The sequence below is a fragment of the Scyliorhinus canicula genome, chromosome 19, assembly GCF_902713615.1.
Source record: "Scyliorhinus canicula chromosome 19, sScyCan1.1, whole genome shotgun sequence".
NCBI classification, from domain to species: Eukaryota; Metazoa; Chordata; class Chondrichthyes; order Carcharhiniformes; family Scyliorhinidae; genus Scyliorhinus; species Scyliorhinus canicula.
In genome coordinates, this window is record NC_052164.1 from 80,263,666 (window position 1) to 80,281,518 (window position 17,853).

At 41.6% G+C, this 17,853-nt stretch overlaps 1 protein-coding gene and 1 long non-coding RNA gene across 3 annotated transcripts in view; one reads left to right on the forward strand and one right to left on the reverse strand.

Moving 5' to 3' along the window:
• Positions 1-6,600, forward strand: part of scn3b (sodium channel, voltage-gated, type III, beta) — a 65,334-nt gene extending 58,734 nt beyond the window's left edge. For both annotated transcript variants that reach the window (XM_038778823.1, XM_038778824.1), the window contains 2 exons: positions 510-601; positions 4,917-6,600. In XM_038778823.1, coding sequence (XP_038634751.1) covers positions 510-576 — 67 coding nt within the window. In that variant the 3' untranslated portion in view covers positions 577-601; positions 4,917-6,600. The remainder of the gene's footprint in view (positions 1-509; positions 602-4,916) is intronic.
• Positions 509-17,605, reverse strand: LOC119954048. Its single transcript, XR_005458156.1, has 4 exons — positions 17,472-17,605; positions 4,863-4,954; positions 2,408-2,502; positions 509-636 (listed from the first exon to the last, which is right to left on the reverse strand). It is a non-coding gene; the product is annotated as an uncharacterized LOC119954048 (long non-coding RNA).
• Between the last annotated feature and the right edge of the window lie 248 nt (positions 17,606-17,853).

Below are 17,853 nucleotides of genomic sequence, written 5' to 3' on the forward strand. Positions count from 1 at the left end.
ACTTGAATGCTCGCCTTCATTGATTTCAGGGGCTTAAAATCATTGCAGCAGCTTATCTTTGATCCTGTTTAGCGGCTCAATGATAATGAGGTCCAAGGCCCAATATCACACACATCTTGGACATATCCATTCAGGCACAGGAATAGATTCCTCAGGCATGCTCTAATTTCTAGAGCAAGAGGAGCGAGTCTTCTTTTTGAAGTCAGGCACTTAAAAGTTATTTTTTTCAATTTTTCTTATTTCCCTCTTGCTGTAGTTTGTTCAATAACATAGTTGGTTATTTTCCTTGTATTTGCTCAGTTTCAATACTCTTGGTTCCTTTGAAATCACACCTTATAAGAGGTGAGGATGGATATTTGGGAATAATGAAAATGATCGTGCCTGCATTTAGCTGTTATCAAGGCAGTTGTTAAATATCTATATATCTATATATTATATATAATGCACATATATACTATTCACAACATTCTGAAGATTCAAATTGATTTCCAATTCAATTATCATTACAGAACAGACTACCTGGCAATACCATCTGGAAACAAAGAGAATCACTCCACAGTTCCTGTTGAAGAATAGGAACTCGTTCACTTTGGACCGTTTGGTAAGAACAGCACAAGAGGCTGGAATCCGGTTTTTCTAAAAAGAAAAAGAAGAATTTAAGGTTGAAAAGTGAGAAAGCTGGAGAATTGTCAGGTGGCAGATGAGATTTTATCACAGTCTATGTTAGGGGAATCTAAAACCTGTTTAAATCTTCTAAAACCTGTTTAAATCCAAGTGAATTGTCTATTTAACCTGGTGATTATTTAATCTCTGCAAAAAGCTGATCCAGGATTCCGATACAGACCAGGGGCAGCTGTTTGTTGAAACAGTCTATATTCAAAATAATCCCACTCACAAATTTTACACGTTGAGTTTATTTTCACACAGCAGCATTCCAATTAAATGCAGGAAAAATAATCTATTTTCAACAGAGCTATACATACTTGACACTAGTCCCTATCGAACATAGTTCACGTCATGTTAGACAATTTTAAAATAATTCCGAGAGGAATAACGGTTTCAAATTAAGCATGTACAAAAAATGAGGGATCCAATGTTGCATTGAGCATTACAATTGAAGATCAATTGTAGGTCTGAATGTCATCTGTAGAATGCAACTGGTTAAATCTGATTAATATTAGGTTGAGGCTTCTCCTTCCGGGATGAAAGAAGGAAATTCCAGAGTTTTACATGCCTCTGGGAAGGGAAGACAAGCGCACAATATATATGGCCTGTTGGAAGAATTGAGGTTGAAAATCAGACTTGGGTGCAGCAATTATAATTCCACTACAGGCGTTTGTTTTGTGTTAATTTTCTTTTACAACCAAAGGTGAGAATTTACTCCTGAGCATATCTTGTACTGATTTGATGTGAATCTGTTAATGCAAATTTTACAGAATATAATTGGTCTTTTGTGCATGCCTACGCAGATGGCAATTAACACACCACTTTTGGTCACAGACTGTGTTACCAGTCATTTATTACCAATGTGAGTGTAGTTCACAATAACATCAAGTTGCACCTGCGCTACCTAGTTAAAAACAGACAAAACCATTTCTCAGGTGCACTGCAAAAGGTGAACTGTTATTTTGTCGATGCTTCAACCTTGGTGAATTTTCAACATAGTTTTCTGTTACCAGGCTATACGACCAATATGCCCCCATCAGGCCGAAGCTCCAGTTTGTATACATGGGCCAGTATTTAGTAAAGCGATCAAAAATTAATGATTTGAACAATTAATTCATAAATAAGGGTAAATTCAGGAAACTGTCCTTACTCCGATATTTCGCAGTTAAACAATCAATTGCAAACAAAGTTGTTTTGCTCCCACAGAATGAAGGTTTAGTGCAAAATTCTGTTTTTATATTCAAATAGTGAATATCAAAAACTTACATCAAGTACAGATGCATTTTATCTATAACCGAACTGTGGAAAAACTGCTTCCTTCAGTTTAGACTGGTTGTAACATTAATAAAGAGAGTTTTCCAATGTTTAACTAAGAGAAAAATCAAGCATAAAAACACGAATATAAAGTAATACAATAACATATTGGTAACGCTCATCTCAAAGAGTTAAGCTAACCCTGTATTTTGGGAAACATTTGCTAAACTAATGGATGTGTTACAAACGTACAAAAATGTTGGCTAGTAAAGCTTGCCCTATCATGTTTGGAAACTTCCAACCCTCCACTTCCTCCCTCGGCTAGCAGCCTTGCAATATTCTGGATGAGACCAAAACAAAACTAGAAAAGGAACTCAAGGTCAAACAGGATTAGAAATCAGGAGAATTCTTCTCTAACCATCCTCAGAAGGAGGGATTGAGTCCAAGACACATGAACCATGTTTATGTGAACTGTGAAATAGCTTACCTTTAATCTATGGCGATCTTCGCCTCAGCCAACAACTGGTTAGCTTAAATTTGCAGCATTTGTGGTTCTTCGTATTTCTTCAGCCGGTTGTGTTTCTAAGGAAACAGAAATATAGATTTTAAAAATAAATATTTAAATAAAATGTAAATTTTATAAAACACAAAATAAACAAATCCATACAAACAAAACACCATTTACAAACCCCAACTCTCGAAAGAACCTCCCCCCCCAACCACAACCCTCCCCCCCTCGCCGACCCACTCTGAACTATTGACTGTGGCCAATTCCTAAAGATAGAAGACAAAGAACATCACTTCCAGTAGGCCTGGGCCAAGGGCCCACCCAGGTCAGCTACCAACCCCACCCCTTAGGCGAGACAAAGAAAAGCCCCAGTCAGATCCCTACCCTTCCCCCCCCCCCCCCACGCCATCTCCGCAGCCTCCTTTCCCCCCCATAAATCTGAAAACAGCTTACCAGAAAAACAACTTCCTCTCCTCCCCCACAAAACAGACACGCTAGGCTCACTGAACCTAATCCAAGCAGATCCAACAAGCCACTGCGCCCCCCCCCCCCCCCACACCACACTCCCACTCACAAGCTAAAACTTTTATAGCTAGCAAAAGGTAACCCCCACCCAGAGTGTATGCTCAAAGAACAAAGAAAAATGATGCTTCCTAACCTGTCCCAGCTACAGAAGAGTAGAAGAGTAACCAAAACCACAAGCCCTTACAATACTTAAATTCCCCCAGGGGCCACATATTCCCCATACTGTTGCCCTGACCAGCGGCCCCTAATAACTGTAGCCCCCTCAGTCTCAAATATACAACACATCTCAAAACAACCCCTCCCAACCGTTCCCCATTAAATTCCCAATTCAATCCACTTAATTAAGTCCAAGTCCATGCTTCTTGACAATAGCCTCCCCCTCCGCTGACACATTCTTGGGCACACCATTTCGAACCTGACTCCATTTCTGAATAGTGCTGACTTTGCCTTATTAAAATCCACATACCGCTTCACCCACTCCACAATTCGACATCCTGGTATATCCGGATAATGCTTCCTTCCCAACTCGAGTCCTGATTGCCCATTGCAGAACCTGCTCCTCCCCTGGAAGCTGTGGAATCTAATAGTCATCACCAGTCGTGGCTCATTCGCCTGAGGCTTGCGCCAGAAGACTCGGTGTGCCCGATCCAACTCTGGAGGAGACATTCACCCGTCCCTTCCCAAATGCTTGGCGAACATATGAGAAAAGTACTGTCAGCTTTGGGCCCTCCACTACATTCAGCAACACCAAGATTCTGATGTTCTGTCTCCTCGACTTGTTCTCCAAGTCATCCACCTTTGCCCTCAAGAGTCTTGTTCCTCTCCGTCACCAGTAGCATCTCCGCTTCCAACTGATTAGATCATCATGCCATGAAAGGCTACCTCCACATTCTTCAGCATCTCTCCATGCTCTACACAGCCTCCAAGGTGTTTTCCAGCTTCTTTCGAATCGGGCCAAGTGCCTCAATGGACCGCTTGAGGGTTTCCATCATCACCCTGCTCTGTTCATCAAAATGCTTCGCAAACTATTTTTCAAACTCAGGTACTATCACACCAGCCAGCGTTTCCTCTGTGACATGAGCAGCCACATCCAAGTCTGCCGCCTTTTCTTCCTGCTGAGCTTGGTGGGCTTTCTGGCCTCTTTGAAGGATTACTGTGATCTTTTTGTCATCAACCTTCTTCATAGATTTCAACATATTCCTTCTCCCGTACGATGGGCTGGTTTTGATAACCAAAATCCCCGGGAACCGGGTTAAAAAGCACTAAAAACAAAGACCATGGCGGGAGCTACCTTATGTACCTCCTCCTCCCTGTCACCACCAGAAGGCCATCAGAAACAGAAATATCCAATTGTATTAAATCACTTGAGAGGGAACAATCACAAATGTAAAGATTTTTGCACCAAAATGTTGAAGTTTAATAGGAACGCTGAACTACATTGGCTCCTTGTTAAGTAACATCTCAATTAGAAATTTCCGTATCCTAATTTTCAGGTCTTTCTATGACCATGCCCCTCATCTTTGTAACATTCTTCAACCATACAATCCTCTGAGATCCCTGCGCCTCGTCTATTCTGAGCTCTTGGGCATATTCCATTTAATTCGGTCACCATCAGTGGTTTGACTTTTAGCTTCAAACCCCGGACTTCCTTTCCTAAATCTCTTTATTTCACTAAATCTCATATTCTTTTAGAATGCTCTTTAAAACCGAACACTTTGACCAAGAGCCTTTGGCCATCTGTCCCGGCATTTAAGGAGGCTTGGTGTTAAATTTTATTTGATAATACTCCGGTAAAAGTACTTGGGACATTTTATTACATTAAAGGTGCTATATAATCGCAAGTTGTTATTATTGTTGTGGACCAAAATTTTTATGAATTTATGATATGGGTAGAATGTAGAGCTGGTACCTTGTCCAAATCCTTTCTCTTCTCAAAGTCAATGACTGACTTTCCTTTCTTTAGGCTCTACAATCTCCAGGAAGATCAGCCATTGTGATCGACTGAAATGTGAAGCAGAGAAAAAAACAAGTCTATAGAATCCTTTGGTTTGGTTTCCATGCAGCAGTCATTATTTTGCTCACAGCCTACAAACCATAGGCAGGTTATTTCCTGCAGTCAGAAGTTTTCACTTTGTAGTTACTCTTACAAAGAGATCTTTTACGTATCATTTCAACTTTTAAAGTTTGGATTAGTCAATCTCCAAATTTAACGGCCGAATCGTTGTGCCAAATGCGGTATTTGGACAGATTTAATTCCCAGTTGACGGCCTACGCTTGAGTGTCTTTGTCCATTTGCTTTTCTGAGTTTTATTAGAGATTTCAGTTCACATCGCTGACAAGTTAATTTTTTTTCCAAGACAATGATACACAAGTTCTTCACATCATTTGCTGCACCAAATTGTGTGCATTTGGCCACATTTAAAGATGGGCTGTCTGCCAAAATATCTGGAATACCTGAATGATCACACCAGTGGTGAAAGAGCAAGGGGGGTGGGGGGGAGAATGGTATTACTGATGAACATTTTAGGGTCAGCTCCACTTTTTAATCTTCTGTGTAATTTTGAGGCCTATTAATGACCATCATTGCATAGTCATCAATACTACTTTTGTAGCAAAGTGTTAAAAGGAGATAATTGCTGAATTTTTTTTATAAGAATCAGTTACTCTCAGTAGTTCTCATAGCAGTTCTCGTTTGGACACATTGCTAATCAAGTGTTATTTGTGTGTATCATGTTTCAAATTGCACATGTGGAAATCACATTGCCAGATCTGGTCATTGCATGATTTGTTCTATTCTATGGGCTGGTACATCCAATTGCTGCATTTCCTTAAACATGACACTTTTTAGTGTTATCATATCTTTATACATGTATAATTAAGTACCCAGGAGAGAGAATTGAAACCTACTTACACAGCAAGACTCCAGTAAAGCAACAGTGAAAACTGAAGAAAATAAGGGGCAAAGGAGCGAGATTGAATTCAGTTTGTTTCGTATTAAGTCACTTCCCCATACCAGCTTAGTAGACTGAGATTCCTTCGTAACGTTGTGAAGAAACTACCTCGTATTGGAACAATTCAGCACTTCTCTAATGTTTCAAAATTCTAACTCATACCTATTAGCTCTTAATCTTGAATTCAATATAAAGAGCTTCCAACTTATCTATTAACTACTCAAGTTTCCCATTTATGTACTTTTTCAAATATTGTCAGTAATCTAAACATCCTGATCCTGTTCTCGTAAATGATCAGTAGAGTGTCTCAAGAAAACATCCTTCTTTATACTGTCCCAATGCACCAGCAATGTAGCCACCAAATGTGGGTGTAGTTTATAAAGTATTGTCCCACTTTCAAAGATTTATATTGTCATAGAAATGAAACACATTGTAGCAAATTATATGGAACACTTAATTCATCTGGAATTATTCACAAAGGTACTTTGGAAGAGCACACATTTTCATATCCTAAAACAATTCCAGAGACAAGACAAACTGCATTGTCTGATTTTTGAAAGCAACAGTTACATTTCAAATTAGGGGCTGGTTTAGCTCACTGGGCTAAATCGCTGGCTTTTAAAGCAGACCAAGCAGGCCAGCAGCACGGTTCGATTCCCGTACCAGCCTCCCCGGACAGGCGCCGGAATGTGGCGACTAGGGGCTTTTCACAGTAACTTCATTGAAGCCTACTCGTGACAATAAGCGATTTTCATTTTTTCATTTTCATTTCAATTTCACATAGATGGCAGGATATTTTTTTTTTTTTTTTAATTTTTTAGATTACCCAATTATTTTTTCTATTAAGGGGCAATTTAGCATGGCCAATCCACCTACTCTGCACATTTTTGGGTTGTGGGGGCGAAACCCACGCAGACACGGGGAGAATGTGCAAACTCCACACGGACAGTGACCCAGAGCCGGGATCGAACCTGGGACCTCAGCGCCGTGAGGCGGTTGTGCTAACCACTAGGCCACCGTGCTGCCTTAGATGGCAGGATATGCCCAAATCTAAAATAACTTTATAAAAATAATTCCTTTATTACAAATTTCAGCATTTGTTAAAAAAGGCTATAAAACATGAAAACTGGGGAAAATTGCTGACAGTTGCAGAGAAATGTTGTAGCAGTAGTCTCTGATTTTGGGAAATTCCTGGCTCATCCCCCACCAGTATAGGCGGCACGGTAGTACAGCGTTTGCACTGTTGCTTCACAGCACCAGGGACCCGGGATCGATTCCCGGCTCGGTCGCTGTCTGTGCTGAGTCTGCACATTCTCCCTGTGTCTGTGTGGGCTTCCTCCGCGGTGCACCGGTTTCCTCAAAGACGTGCTTGTTAGGTTAATTGGACATGAATTCTCCCTCTGTACCCAAACAGGCGCCCGAATGTGGCGACTAGGGGATTTTCACAGTAACATCATTGCAGCGTTAATGTAAGCCTACTTGTGACAATAATAAAGATTATAATTTACATGCCCCCTTTCATTCAATAGTCACAGTTAAAAGGCCCAAAAGTGTCAGTTTAGCCTGAATGCTTTTCCTAATATCTAAAAATGAGCAGATTTTTTTTTAAATCAGTTGTATCATTTTGTTTCTTGGATTAAAAAAAATATTCTCAAATATGTTGACCAGAAGATGCTTATAAATCTCAGTAAAATACAGCCATGATTTGGACAACCACTGGAAATGTTATTTAGGATCTGATGGTCAATTATTAAACTTCTAGGCTAAACTTACAGTAAAGTCTGGCGTGCAAGGGCAGCACGGTAGCACAAGTGGATAGCACTGTGGCTCATCCCCCACCAGTATAGGGGGCACGGTAGTACAGCGTTTGACTGTTGCTTCACAGCACCAGGGTCCCAGGTTCGATTCCCCACTGGGTCACTGTCTGTGCGGAGTCTGCACGTTCTCCCCGTGTCTGCGTGGGTTTCCTCTGGGTGCTCCGGTTTCCGCCCACAGTCCAAAGACATGCAGGTTAGGTGGATTGGCCATGATAAATTGCCCTTAGTGACCAAAAAAAAGGATTAGGAGGAGTTATTGGGTTATGGGGATAGGGTGGAAGTGAGGGCTTAAGCGGGTCGGTGCAGACTCGATGGGCCGAATGGGCTCCTTCTGCACTGTATGTTCTATGTAATACTGTTGAAGATGGCGAAGGAAGACTTTGCATTTTTACAGCATCTTTCACATTGTCAGAGAATCCCAGAAATTCAGTCAGTGAACTAAATGATGAAGGCTATCTAAAATTGGTTAATCTGATCAAACCAAATGAAAGGCTGCCAACAATTGGTGCCAATTATTGCAGTTCGGAAGCATTGATTTTGTTGTGCCATGCACTGACAAGGGCAGTAGAGTTTTTTCCCCCCCGAATTGAGATTAAGCAGACTGACAAAATATTTTGAAATTAACTCACTTCAAAATAGTAATAAAATAAAAATGTGGTAATTGTAAATAATACATTTAATATTAAGTAATAATTTAATAATAATATAGAATACAGCTTTGAAGTAAAAACGAGGATGTAATTTAATAGTTTGTGTCTTGAAAATTCTATGGTTACTTATTCAACAGTAAATTGATATAGTTTGGCTGTGTCACGATTGGTGTTGACTGATCAAGTCGTTATTTGTCTAACTTTTGCATGAATTGCCACTTTACATAGGATCAAATTTTGGATTCAGCCATGTCTTATTGGGTTTATTGGGCATTTGAAATATAATGCTGAATGTGTGATAAAGGGATATGAGAACCGTTGTCTCATCATAAAAAGACAATGTTCCTTTTTACTTTCTCTCTCTCTCCCTCAGAGATGCTCTTCTTGATTTTCCTCTACTTATTTGCACTGTTTTATTGTATTTTTTTAAAAAAGGTCACTTATTTATTACTTGAAAATTCATGAGATCACCTCACAGAAATAGATGTGAAGAGTTTAATAGTTGTTTCCTCATAATGTACAAGGGAGAAAATATTTTACTCAGGCTTCAGGTTTGGTAAATTTAAAGTGAAACAGAATTCGCCAACTAAAAATAAATACAAAGAAGTGCCAATTTAACACTAGGAATTTTGTATTCATTAAGACAGGGAATGTCAGTGTGGAGTAATGGAGCCTTGGCATTAAATACAAATATCAAACTGAGCAAGGCACCAAACCTATAACCCTCTACCACCCAGAAAGACAAAGGTGGAAGGCGTATGGATTCATCCAAATTTCCTTCCAAGATGTACCATCCTGACTCGGACGTTTACTGCTGTTCCGTCATTGCTGCTGGGTCAAAATCCTGTACTCCCTACCAAACAGCACTGTGGGAGTACTGTTACCACACAGACTGCAGCCGTTCAAGGAGGTAACTCACTGCCACCTTGTCAAGGGCAGTCAGTGCTGGCCTACCAGTGACACCAACATCATATTAATTGCAAGCAAGATATTGCATGACTGTAAACAGAAAAGGATTCTTCCCTGTGTTCCCAAAAGGAACTCATGATCTACAGAGATTTCTATAATTATTTGAGAGACTAGGTGCTCAAACATGCTGAGACATAGAGTGATCAGGTAATGTTTACTTCTCTCTGTCCCTTCTCGTATCCCTGAACTTACATGTGCTGTCTGAAGAGATACTTAACCCGAAGATAAATGCATCTATATAACAAGAGAAGGCAAGATCAATAAATAAATCAGCCAAGTTCATTCCTATTTACTTCCAACTATCTGATCTCAATACACTCTAGATGTAGATCTACAGGGCCTCAATGTCTGTCAATGTATAGAAGAGAAGAAAACAAAATTAAAATATTTAATTTTCAATATCTTGCAGCTCAAAATTGTTATTAGATTCTAGTAATGTGCATCTTGTTTGCTATTAGTAGCAGGTTGGAGATTTTCTTTCAGCTTTTATGCTTAGTAAGGACTTATTGCTCTTCAGCTGGATATCAAAATTAAATTAAAATGAGAATAGATTCAACTGCAAATTTATTGAGGCTTTTACCATGCAGAAAAACAGATTGTATCTTCACTCCCAAAATTTCACAGTGGTTAACACGGTTGCTTCACAGCGACAGAGTCCCAGGTTCAATTAGTCACTGTAAGAGTCAGTATTATTGAACGAATGCCTTGGTAACTAAGTGTCAAACAAAAGGAATAAAGCAATTACACTCAGGAGAACTAATAATAATAATTGCTTATTGTCACAAGTCGGCTTCAATGAAGTTACTGTGAAAAGCCCCAAGTCGCCACATTCCAGCGCCTGTTCAGGGAGGCTGGTACGGGTGTAGATCTCAGTCCGCTTGTGTGAATGACGGTCATTTAAACTTCTAATTTTGTGGTCTACTCAGCATATATAGGGCGCAATTGAGGATCGCTGATTGGGCTGGGGGGAGGGGGGAAGGGAGGCGAGGCACTCTATGTAGCTAGGGGGAATGGAAATGTTCAAAATTAAAACATGTTACATCTGACACATGTACATTAATCTTCACATCAGGCCTGCCTGCAACCCCACCCAGTGTTGACCTATTTCTCCACCCCCAACCCCCCACCCACTGCCCCCACCCCTCAGGCGCAGTGGTCCAAGATCAAATGCTCCTGAAACAGACCCCATTCAGAGGATGGGTGAGAGCGCATTGTCAGCAGAAAGATAGAAATCAGACTTTGGCATAAACTGAGGAGCACCAGAGCTAATCTCACAGCGAGTGATCACTCTTCTGCTGACTGTGCTCATCACCCTGGGGTGATGTTACATAGACTCTGGGAAGGTGGAACAGGGTAACCAGGGTGGTGTGGGGCAGGAGGAAGGAGGGGTTCGGGGAGGAAGGAGGGGAATGGGGGAGAAGGAAGAGAATGGGGATTGGAGGGGAATGGGGGAGGGGGGTGAGCTGACGGATGTCCTACGAGAATCTGGTGAGGATGAGGGCCTCCCTGATCCTCCTCGTCACCACCTGTCTGCCATCCTCCAACTCCTCCCTGAGCTCGTCATCTATCCCCTCCTAGTCTGCCTCTTCCGCATGTCCTTCTTCCTCTTCAGATGAGGCCCATGTCCCTCCTCCTCCAGCATGTCTCCCTGCTGCTGTGCCAGTTTGTGGAGGCACAGCAGACCACTACAAAGCAGGAGTGGTCCAGGCATCGGAACCACAATTTGAACAGTCCAATGCACCGCTCAACGACAGCACAGGTGGCAACATGGGCCTCGTTATTTCAGGACTCCGCCTCAGTTTCCAGCCTCTGCACTGGCATCATCAGCCAGGACCTCAGCAGGTACCCCTTATCCCCCTACAGCCAACTCGTCATGCTGAGATGGTCCTTGAAGACGCCAGGGATCTCGAGTGTCCCAGGCTGTAGCTGTCACGCATATGCACTGGGAAGCATGCACACATGTGCATGATCTGGAAGTGGCGGTCGCACATGGGTTGAACATTCAGGGAGTGGAACCCTTCCCGTTAATCAAGAGTACTCCCTGATGCCCCGCTGTGCGCAAGGTGACATTCGTGGCACCAATTACCCCTTGGACATGGTGAATTATTTTGAAAGGGTGCCCCAATTTCTAAGTGAGCTTGAGGGTCTCCCACCCACCCCACTCATGAACAATGTCACGCCCTACACACGTGGGCATTACCCCCCCCCCCATAGCACTACCCCACAATGGGGTCACTGAGGGATCCCCTTTTCAGGCCACCCCATTACCCTTTTGGGACTTCCTTCTGTCAGGAACCCCACACTTCACACCCCCCCCCCCCAAAAAACCTTAATGAGGCCCATTTATACCCCCCCTTTCATGGGCATGGCCTACCTTCGGCCCCGACCCTTGGCAGTGCCACCTAGGCACATTGGTAGTGCCAGTTTGCAGTGTCAGTCTGGCAGCACCAAGGTGCCCGGGTACCAGCCAGAGTGTCAGGGTGCCACCCTGCACTGTCCCAAACACCCAGAGGTCTCCAAAAACTGGGAGATAAACGGCACCCTGGTGAGGCCTCCCAGGAGAGGCCGTTAGGTCCTGGACGTTAGGAAAATCCAGTGCATGCGTATTTAAATGAGCAATTAGGCTCTGGAGGGCGAGATCCAGTGAAGGCAAGATCCAGATCATGAGGTTCAACGACTTTGTCCCAACACCAATTCGGGCACGACGAGGCCGTTAAATCATGCCCTCCATTTTCAGGTTATTCCATTTAACATGACTTAAATTATTTCCAACTCTGATTTGAAGCACTAACTTCCAGCTAATAGTAAGAAGTCTTACAACACCAGGTTAAAGTCCAACAGGTTTGTTTCAAACACGAGCTTTCGGAGCACGGCTCCTTCTTCAGGTGAATGGAAAGGCTTGTTCCAGAAATTCCAGCTAATAAACTGTTTATTTAATTAAGGCTTTTCGGTCTGGAAGTTATCTGCACTCAAATGATCAAACATTCAATGGAGAACTTCCAGTGTTGTTTTTCATGAGGTGTCTGTGCTAAGTCATATTATTTCAGGACAGTGCTGAAAAGCCAAGGAGATTTTTTTTTTAGCCGGTGGCGGGGGGGCGGAGGGAGATGTGGAATTCCCCTTTCCCTCCCATTGAAGCAGAGCAAGTTGGAACTTGGCCCATTTTTGTATATTGTGTGTTATGTCTGCATGTGATCCTATTTACATGGAATCTTGAAGCATTATTTTTTGAAGCACAATTCTGTGACTTTCACTTTAGTAATGGAGAGGGATAGGTGCGTGCAACAGGGCAAGGTTTACAATTGGGGGGGGGGGGGGAAGGGTAAATACGATGCTGTCAGACAAGAACTGAAGTGCACAAGTTGGGAACATAGGCTGTCAGGGAAGGACACAAGAGAAATGTGGAACTTGTTCAAGGAACAGGTACTGCGTGTCTTTGATATGTATGTCCCTGTCAGGCAAGGACGAGATGGTCGAGTGAGGGAACCATAGTTGACAAGAGAGGTTAAATGTCTTGTTAAGAGGAAGAAGGAGACTTATGTAAGGCTGAGGAAACAGGGTTCAGACAGGGCGCTGGAGGGATACAAGATAGCCAGGAGGGAACTGAAAAAAGGGATTAGGAGAGCTAAGAGAGGGCATGAAAAATCTTTGGCAGGTAGGATCAAGGAAAACCCCAAGGCCTTTTACACATGTGAGAAATATGAGAATGACTAGAGCGAGGGTTGGTCCGATCAAGGACAGTAGCGGAAGATTGTGTATCGAGTCTGAAGAGATGGGAGAGGTCTTGAACGAGTACTCTTCCTCAGTATTTACGAAAGAGAGGGGCCTATTATTGGAGAGGACAGTGCGAAACAGACTGGCAAGCCTGGGGACATACTTGTTTGGAAGGAAGAAGTGTTGGGCATTTTGAAAAATTTGAGGATAGACAAGTCCCCCGGGCCTGACGGGATATATCCAAGGATTCTATGGGAAGCAAGAGATGAAACTGCAGAGCCTTTGGCAATGATCTTTTCGTCCTCACTGTCAACAGGGGTGGTACCAGAGGATTGGAGAGTGGCGAATGTCGTGCCCCTGTTCAAAACAGGGAATAGGGTAACCCTGGGAATTACAGACCAGTTAGTCTTACTTCAGTAGTAGGCAAAGTAATGGAAAGGGTACTGAGGGATAGGATTTCTGAGCATCTGGAAAGACACTGCTTGATTAGGGACAGTCAGCACGGATTTGTGAGGGGTAGGTCTTGCCTCAAGACTTATTGAATTCTTTGAGGAAGTGACCAAGCATGTGGATGAAGGTAAAGCAGTGGATGTGGTGTACATAGATTTTACTAAGGCATTTGATAAGGTTCCCCATGGTAGGCTTATGCAGAAAGTAAGGAGACATGGGATAGTGGGAAATTTGGCCAGTTGGGTAACGAACTGGCTAACCGACAGAAGTCAGAGAGTGGTGGTGAATGGCAAATATTCAGCCTGGAGCCCAGTTACCAGTGGCGTACCGCAGGGATCAGTTCTGGGTCCTCTGCTGTTTGTGATTTTCATTAATGACTTGGATGAGGGGGTTGAAGGGTGGGTCAGTAAATTTGCAGACGATATGAAGATTGGTGGAGTTGTGGATAGTGAGGAGGGTTGTTGTCGGCGGTAAAGAGACATAGATAGGATGCAGAGCTGGGCTGAGAAGTGGCAGATGGAGTTTAACCCTGAAAAGTGTGAGTTGTCCATTTTGGAAGGACAAATATGAATGCGGAATACAGGGTTAACAGTAGGGTCTTGGCAATGTGGAGGAGCAGAGAGGTCTTGGGGTCTATGTTCATAGATCTTTGAAAGTTTCTACTCAGGTGGATAGAGCTGTGAAGAAGGCCTATGGTATGCTAGCGTTCATTAGCAGAGGGATTGAATTTAAGAGCCGTGAGGTAATGATGCAGCTGTACAAAACCTTGGTACGGCAACATTTGGAGAACTGTGTGCAGTTCTGGTCGCCTCATTTTAGGAAGGATGTGGAAGCTCTGGAAAAGGTGCAAAGGAGATTTACCAGGATGTTGCCTGGAATGGAGAGTAGGTCTTACGAGTAAAGGTTGAGGGTGCTAGACCTTTTCTCCTTAGAACGGAGAAGGATGAGGGGCGACTTGATGGAGATTTATAAGATGATCAGGGGAATAGATAGAGTAGACAGTCATTTTCCCCGGGTGGAACAAACCATTACAAGGGGACATAAGGTGAATGGTGGAAGATATAGGGGGGGGGGATGTCAGAGGTAGATTCTTTACCCAGAGAGTAGTGGGGGCATGGAATGCATTGCCTGTGGAAGTAGTTGAGTCGGAAACATTAGGGACCTTCAAGCGGCTATTGTATAGGTACATGGATTACGGTAGAATGATGGGGTGTAGGTTAATTTGTTCTTAATCTAGGACAAATGTTCGGCACAACATCGTGGGCCGAAGAGCCTATTCTGTGCTGTATTTTTCTATGTTCTATGTTCTATTATGATTCTTGTTCGCAAGACATGATGTTGCATGTGCCAAGAGCCACTGCTGGAACTTCTTTTCAAAGCTGGCGTGTCAGCCAGAGGATTCACACAAGACCAGACCATAAAACAACTCTCTGGGACTCATGGCAGCATGTTCAAGAGATCCGTCAATGTAAGCGGCATGGCTTCTCACTGTGGATGAATACATGAAACAAGCTTCATTTAAGCCAAAAATAAATCAGGCATTTAAACAAAACCCCTGGCGAATACAGTAATCAGTGAAATGATGCCAGATTCATAGCCAGGTTCTTTGTGTTCTGTGACATCAGCTCATTATTGATCATTTTCTCTAATTAGTTCAATACATAATCTATGTAACTATTTACCATGGCTGTGGATCTAAGGGCAGTAGGTGTAAATTTCCTTGGATCGTCACCAGAAGATCAAAGTTACAGCCTCATGTGGAAGAAGCTCCAGAGAAAATTCTTGATAATGGGTTTCTTCCACCCGATTCCATTTTAAGTGGCGAGTCCATTTTAAGTGAAGATTGATGAGGAATCATGAATTTCACAATATTGATATCATGAGCCATGAAAATGGAGCTTGAGCAGTTTATGATCAACACCAGCATGAGATTACCGTCTTGAAGTTACCACCAGGAATTTATTTCTGTGCTGAATGGCAACAATTCATTCTCGTCATAGCAGATATTGAGAGTGAAATCAAAATAATCACAAAGATTAACTGATGAATAATTATTACAATCACATAACTTATTATATTGCTCTATGATTCTAAATTGACTGTTTCCTTCTTGAACTAATTTTCCCTAAATATTACTTAAAGGATTTTTGTCATGTCGGTTGTGCTAATTACATTGAGATGTGGTATATTTAACTATGTAATGATTCAGATGTAAATCGCTCCTTATTGTTATAAGCTTTGATTCTCCGTGTGCTTTGAAATATTGTAGAAAAAAACAGGTGTTTTGTAATGTGCTCTGAGGGTGAAAGTGTTTATGTAGAGCTGCAAATGGGTCAAATGATTTTGATCTACAGAACAAAACAAATTGACAGGATTGACTAGAAGTAGCACAAGTAGAAAATAGATTATGAATTTTAGATTCAATTATTTACAGAGACTTTAACTTGTGAAGGAATGACTGATGGGCAATAGATTTAAATCTCATAGTACCTGCCAGTCCATTCAGAGTTAAAGGTTATAAGTACAATATGTGAAATACTTTAGTGATAAAAAAACAGACTCTATAAGGTTTGTAATTCTTGCTTTACAAGTTTAACAGCGCTGATACTGACTTTCTCAGGTTCCATTTTATGCAGTGGTCTGAGATACTACAATTTTTATAAAACACAAGCTGCCTGGCTTCCGAATGCGGTTATAAATGAGGTGGAGTTTACATTTAAAATCCAGGTTTATTGCACCAATCCCAAACTAATTCACTCCACTTGGATTTTATCCTGCCTAAAATAGGGTTCTGAAGATCTTTGGAAGAATTAATAGCCCTCCATGAAAAGTTCTCACCTATTTTCTGGGACTTTGGGACTCCAACTACTTATGTTAAATGTATCAAATTAAATGACAATGCAAGAACAAATGTAATATTTGAAATGACTTGCTGCCTACTTTTTCTCATGTTTAATTCGTTGTGGACTATCCAAATGTGATTATTGGGAAATGATACGGAGTCAGTTCAAAGCAGCACTGTGTACTGATAAAATTCTTACGGTTTCACTGTTCCATTCTCTGACCACATTGATATCAAACTTGCGTTCAACTGCATCAATTACAGAGTGGTTAACAAGTGTCCTAATGACACAGGAACATTTTTAAAACTAGCATTTTGCTGGTCTATATAACTGATCTGGGTTTTTGCGGATTGCACCTGCGAGGGACTATTGTTGAGTGATAGATACAACCTGGGACCAATTCCTTTTAGTGATTATTTTAATTGAATTTTGGTGCCAGCATAAGTCAATCAAACACCTATTGGGAAAAGATGTATTTTGTCTTCATTTTAGGCACTATTGAGTCAAATTTGGTTGAAGATTAATGATTAGAAGCAGGTTTATACGATTTGGAATTATGCAGCTACTTAAAAGGACTGGATGTTTTGCTGAGTAAAATATCCAATTTTTAAGGGAAAGTTATTTCGCTGAAATGCAAGCATCTATGTGGACATTAACAAGAACAACTGGCATGAAGACTGAACAATTTACTATCTATAACCCATTTAAAATGGGTCATTATTGATTCAAAAAAATGGAGTTTTACAGTTTCCTTTTACATTTTGACACTGGGCAGTGATTAAGTATACTGATCCTTGTCCTGGCACAATGCCACTTTTCAGATTCTCTGTCTGGTCACAGTTAATACTGATTCACAAGATGTATTATTGTATATTTATACATTGTGTGTTTTCCAGTGAAATAAATGTCTTTACAGCTTTAAACCATGATTGTGCTGCCAAAAGGTTCCATCAAGGAGGGCTTTGGTTAAAATAAGCTTTCTTTACCAGTTGCAGATCTGAAAATCAAATTGAATACATAGCAGAAATCCACACATTCGTTGAGAAGCTGCAAATTCTGGATCTGCTTGATTTCTTAATAAGCATTTTTTTTAAATATTTGAAAAATTAAAAATAAACACCTACCTCTGGAGTTACAAAAGCACGAGTGTATCTTGACTCCACAGTTGTTGGGATTGTCCACTCCCATTCCAACTCTAATCCCATGCTTGACTTAATTTGCCCCAGAACTGGCCCCAGTCTCCAGTGGACTGTACATTGTCATGTCTGGACCTAAAATCAACACAGGCAACTTTCTTACAGGTCTATAATGTGTGGAAAATGTTCTAACATTATATTCCCCTGTACCTCTGAAGTTTGGGCCTTGGGATCTTCAGCTTCCTGGAGGTTACATAGGATATCCAGCATACAAACAGACCAGTCAGCTCTATTGATTTGATTTGTCACATGTACCGAAGTACAGTGAAAAGTATTTTTCTGCGGCTGAGGGAACGTACACAGTACGTAC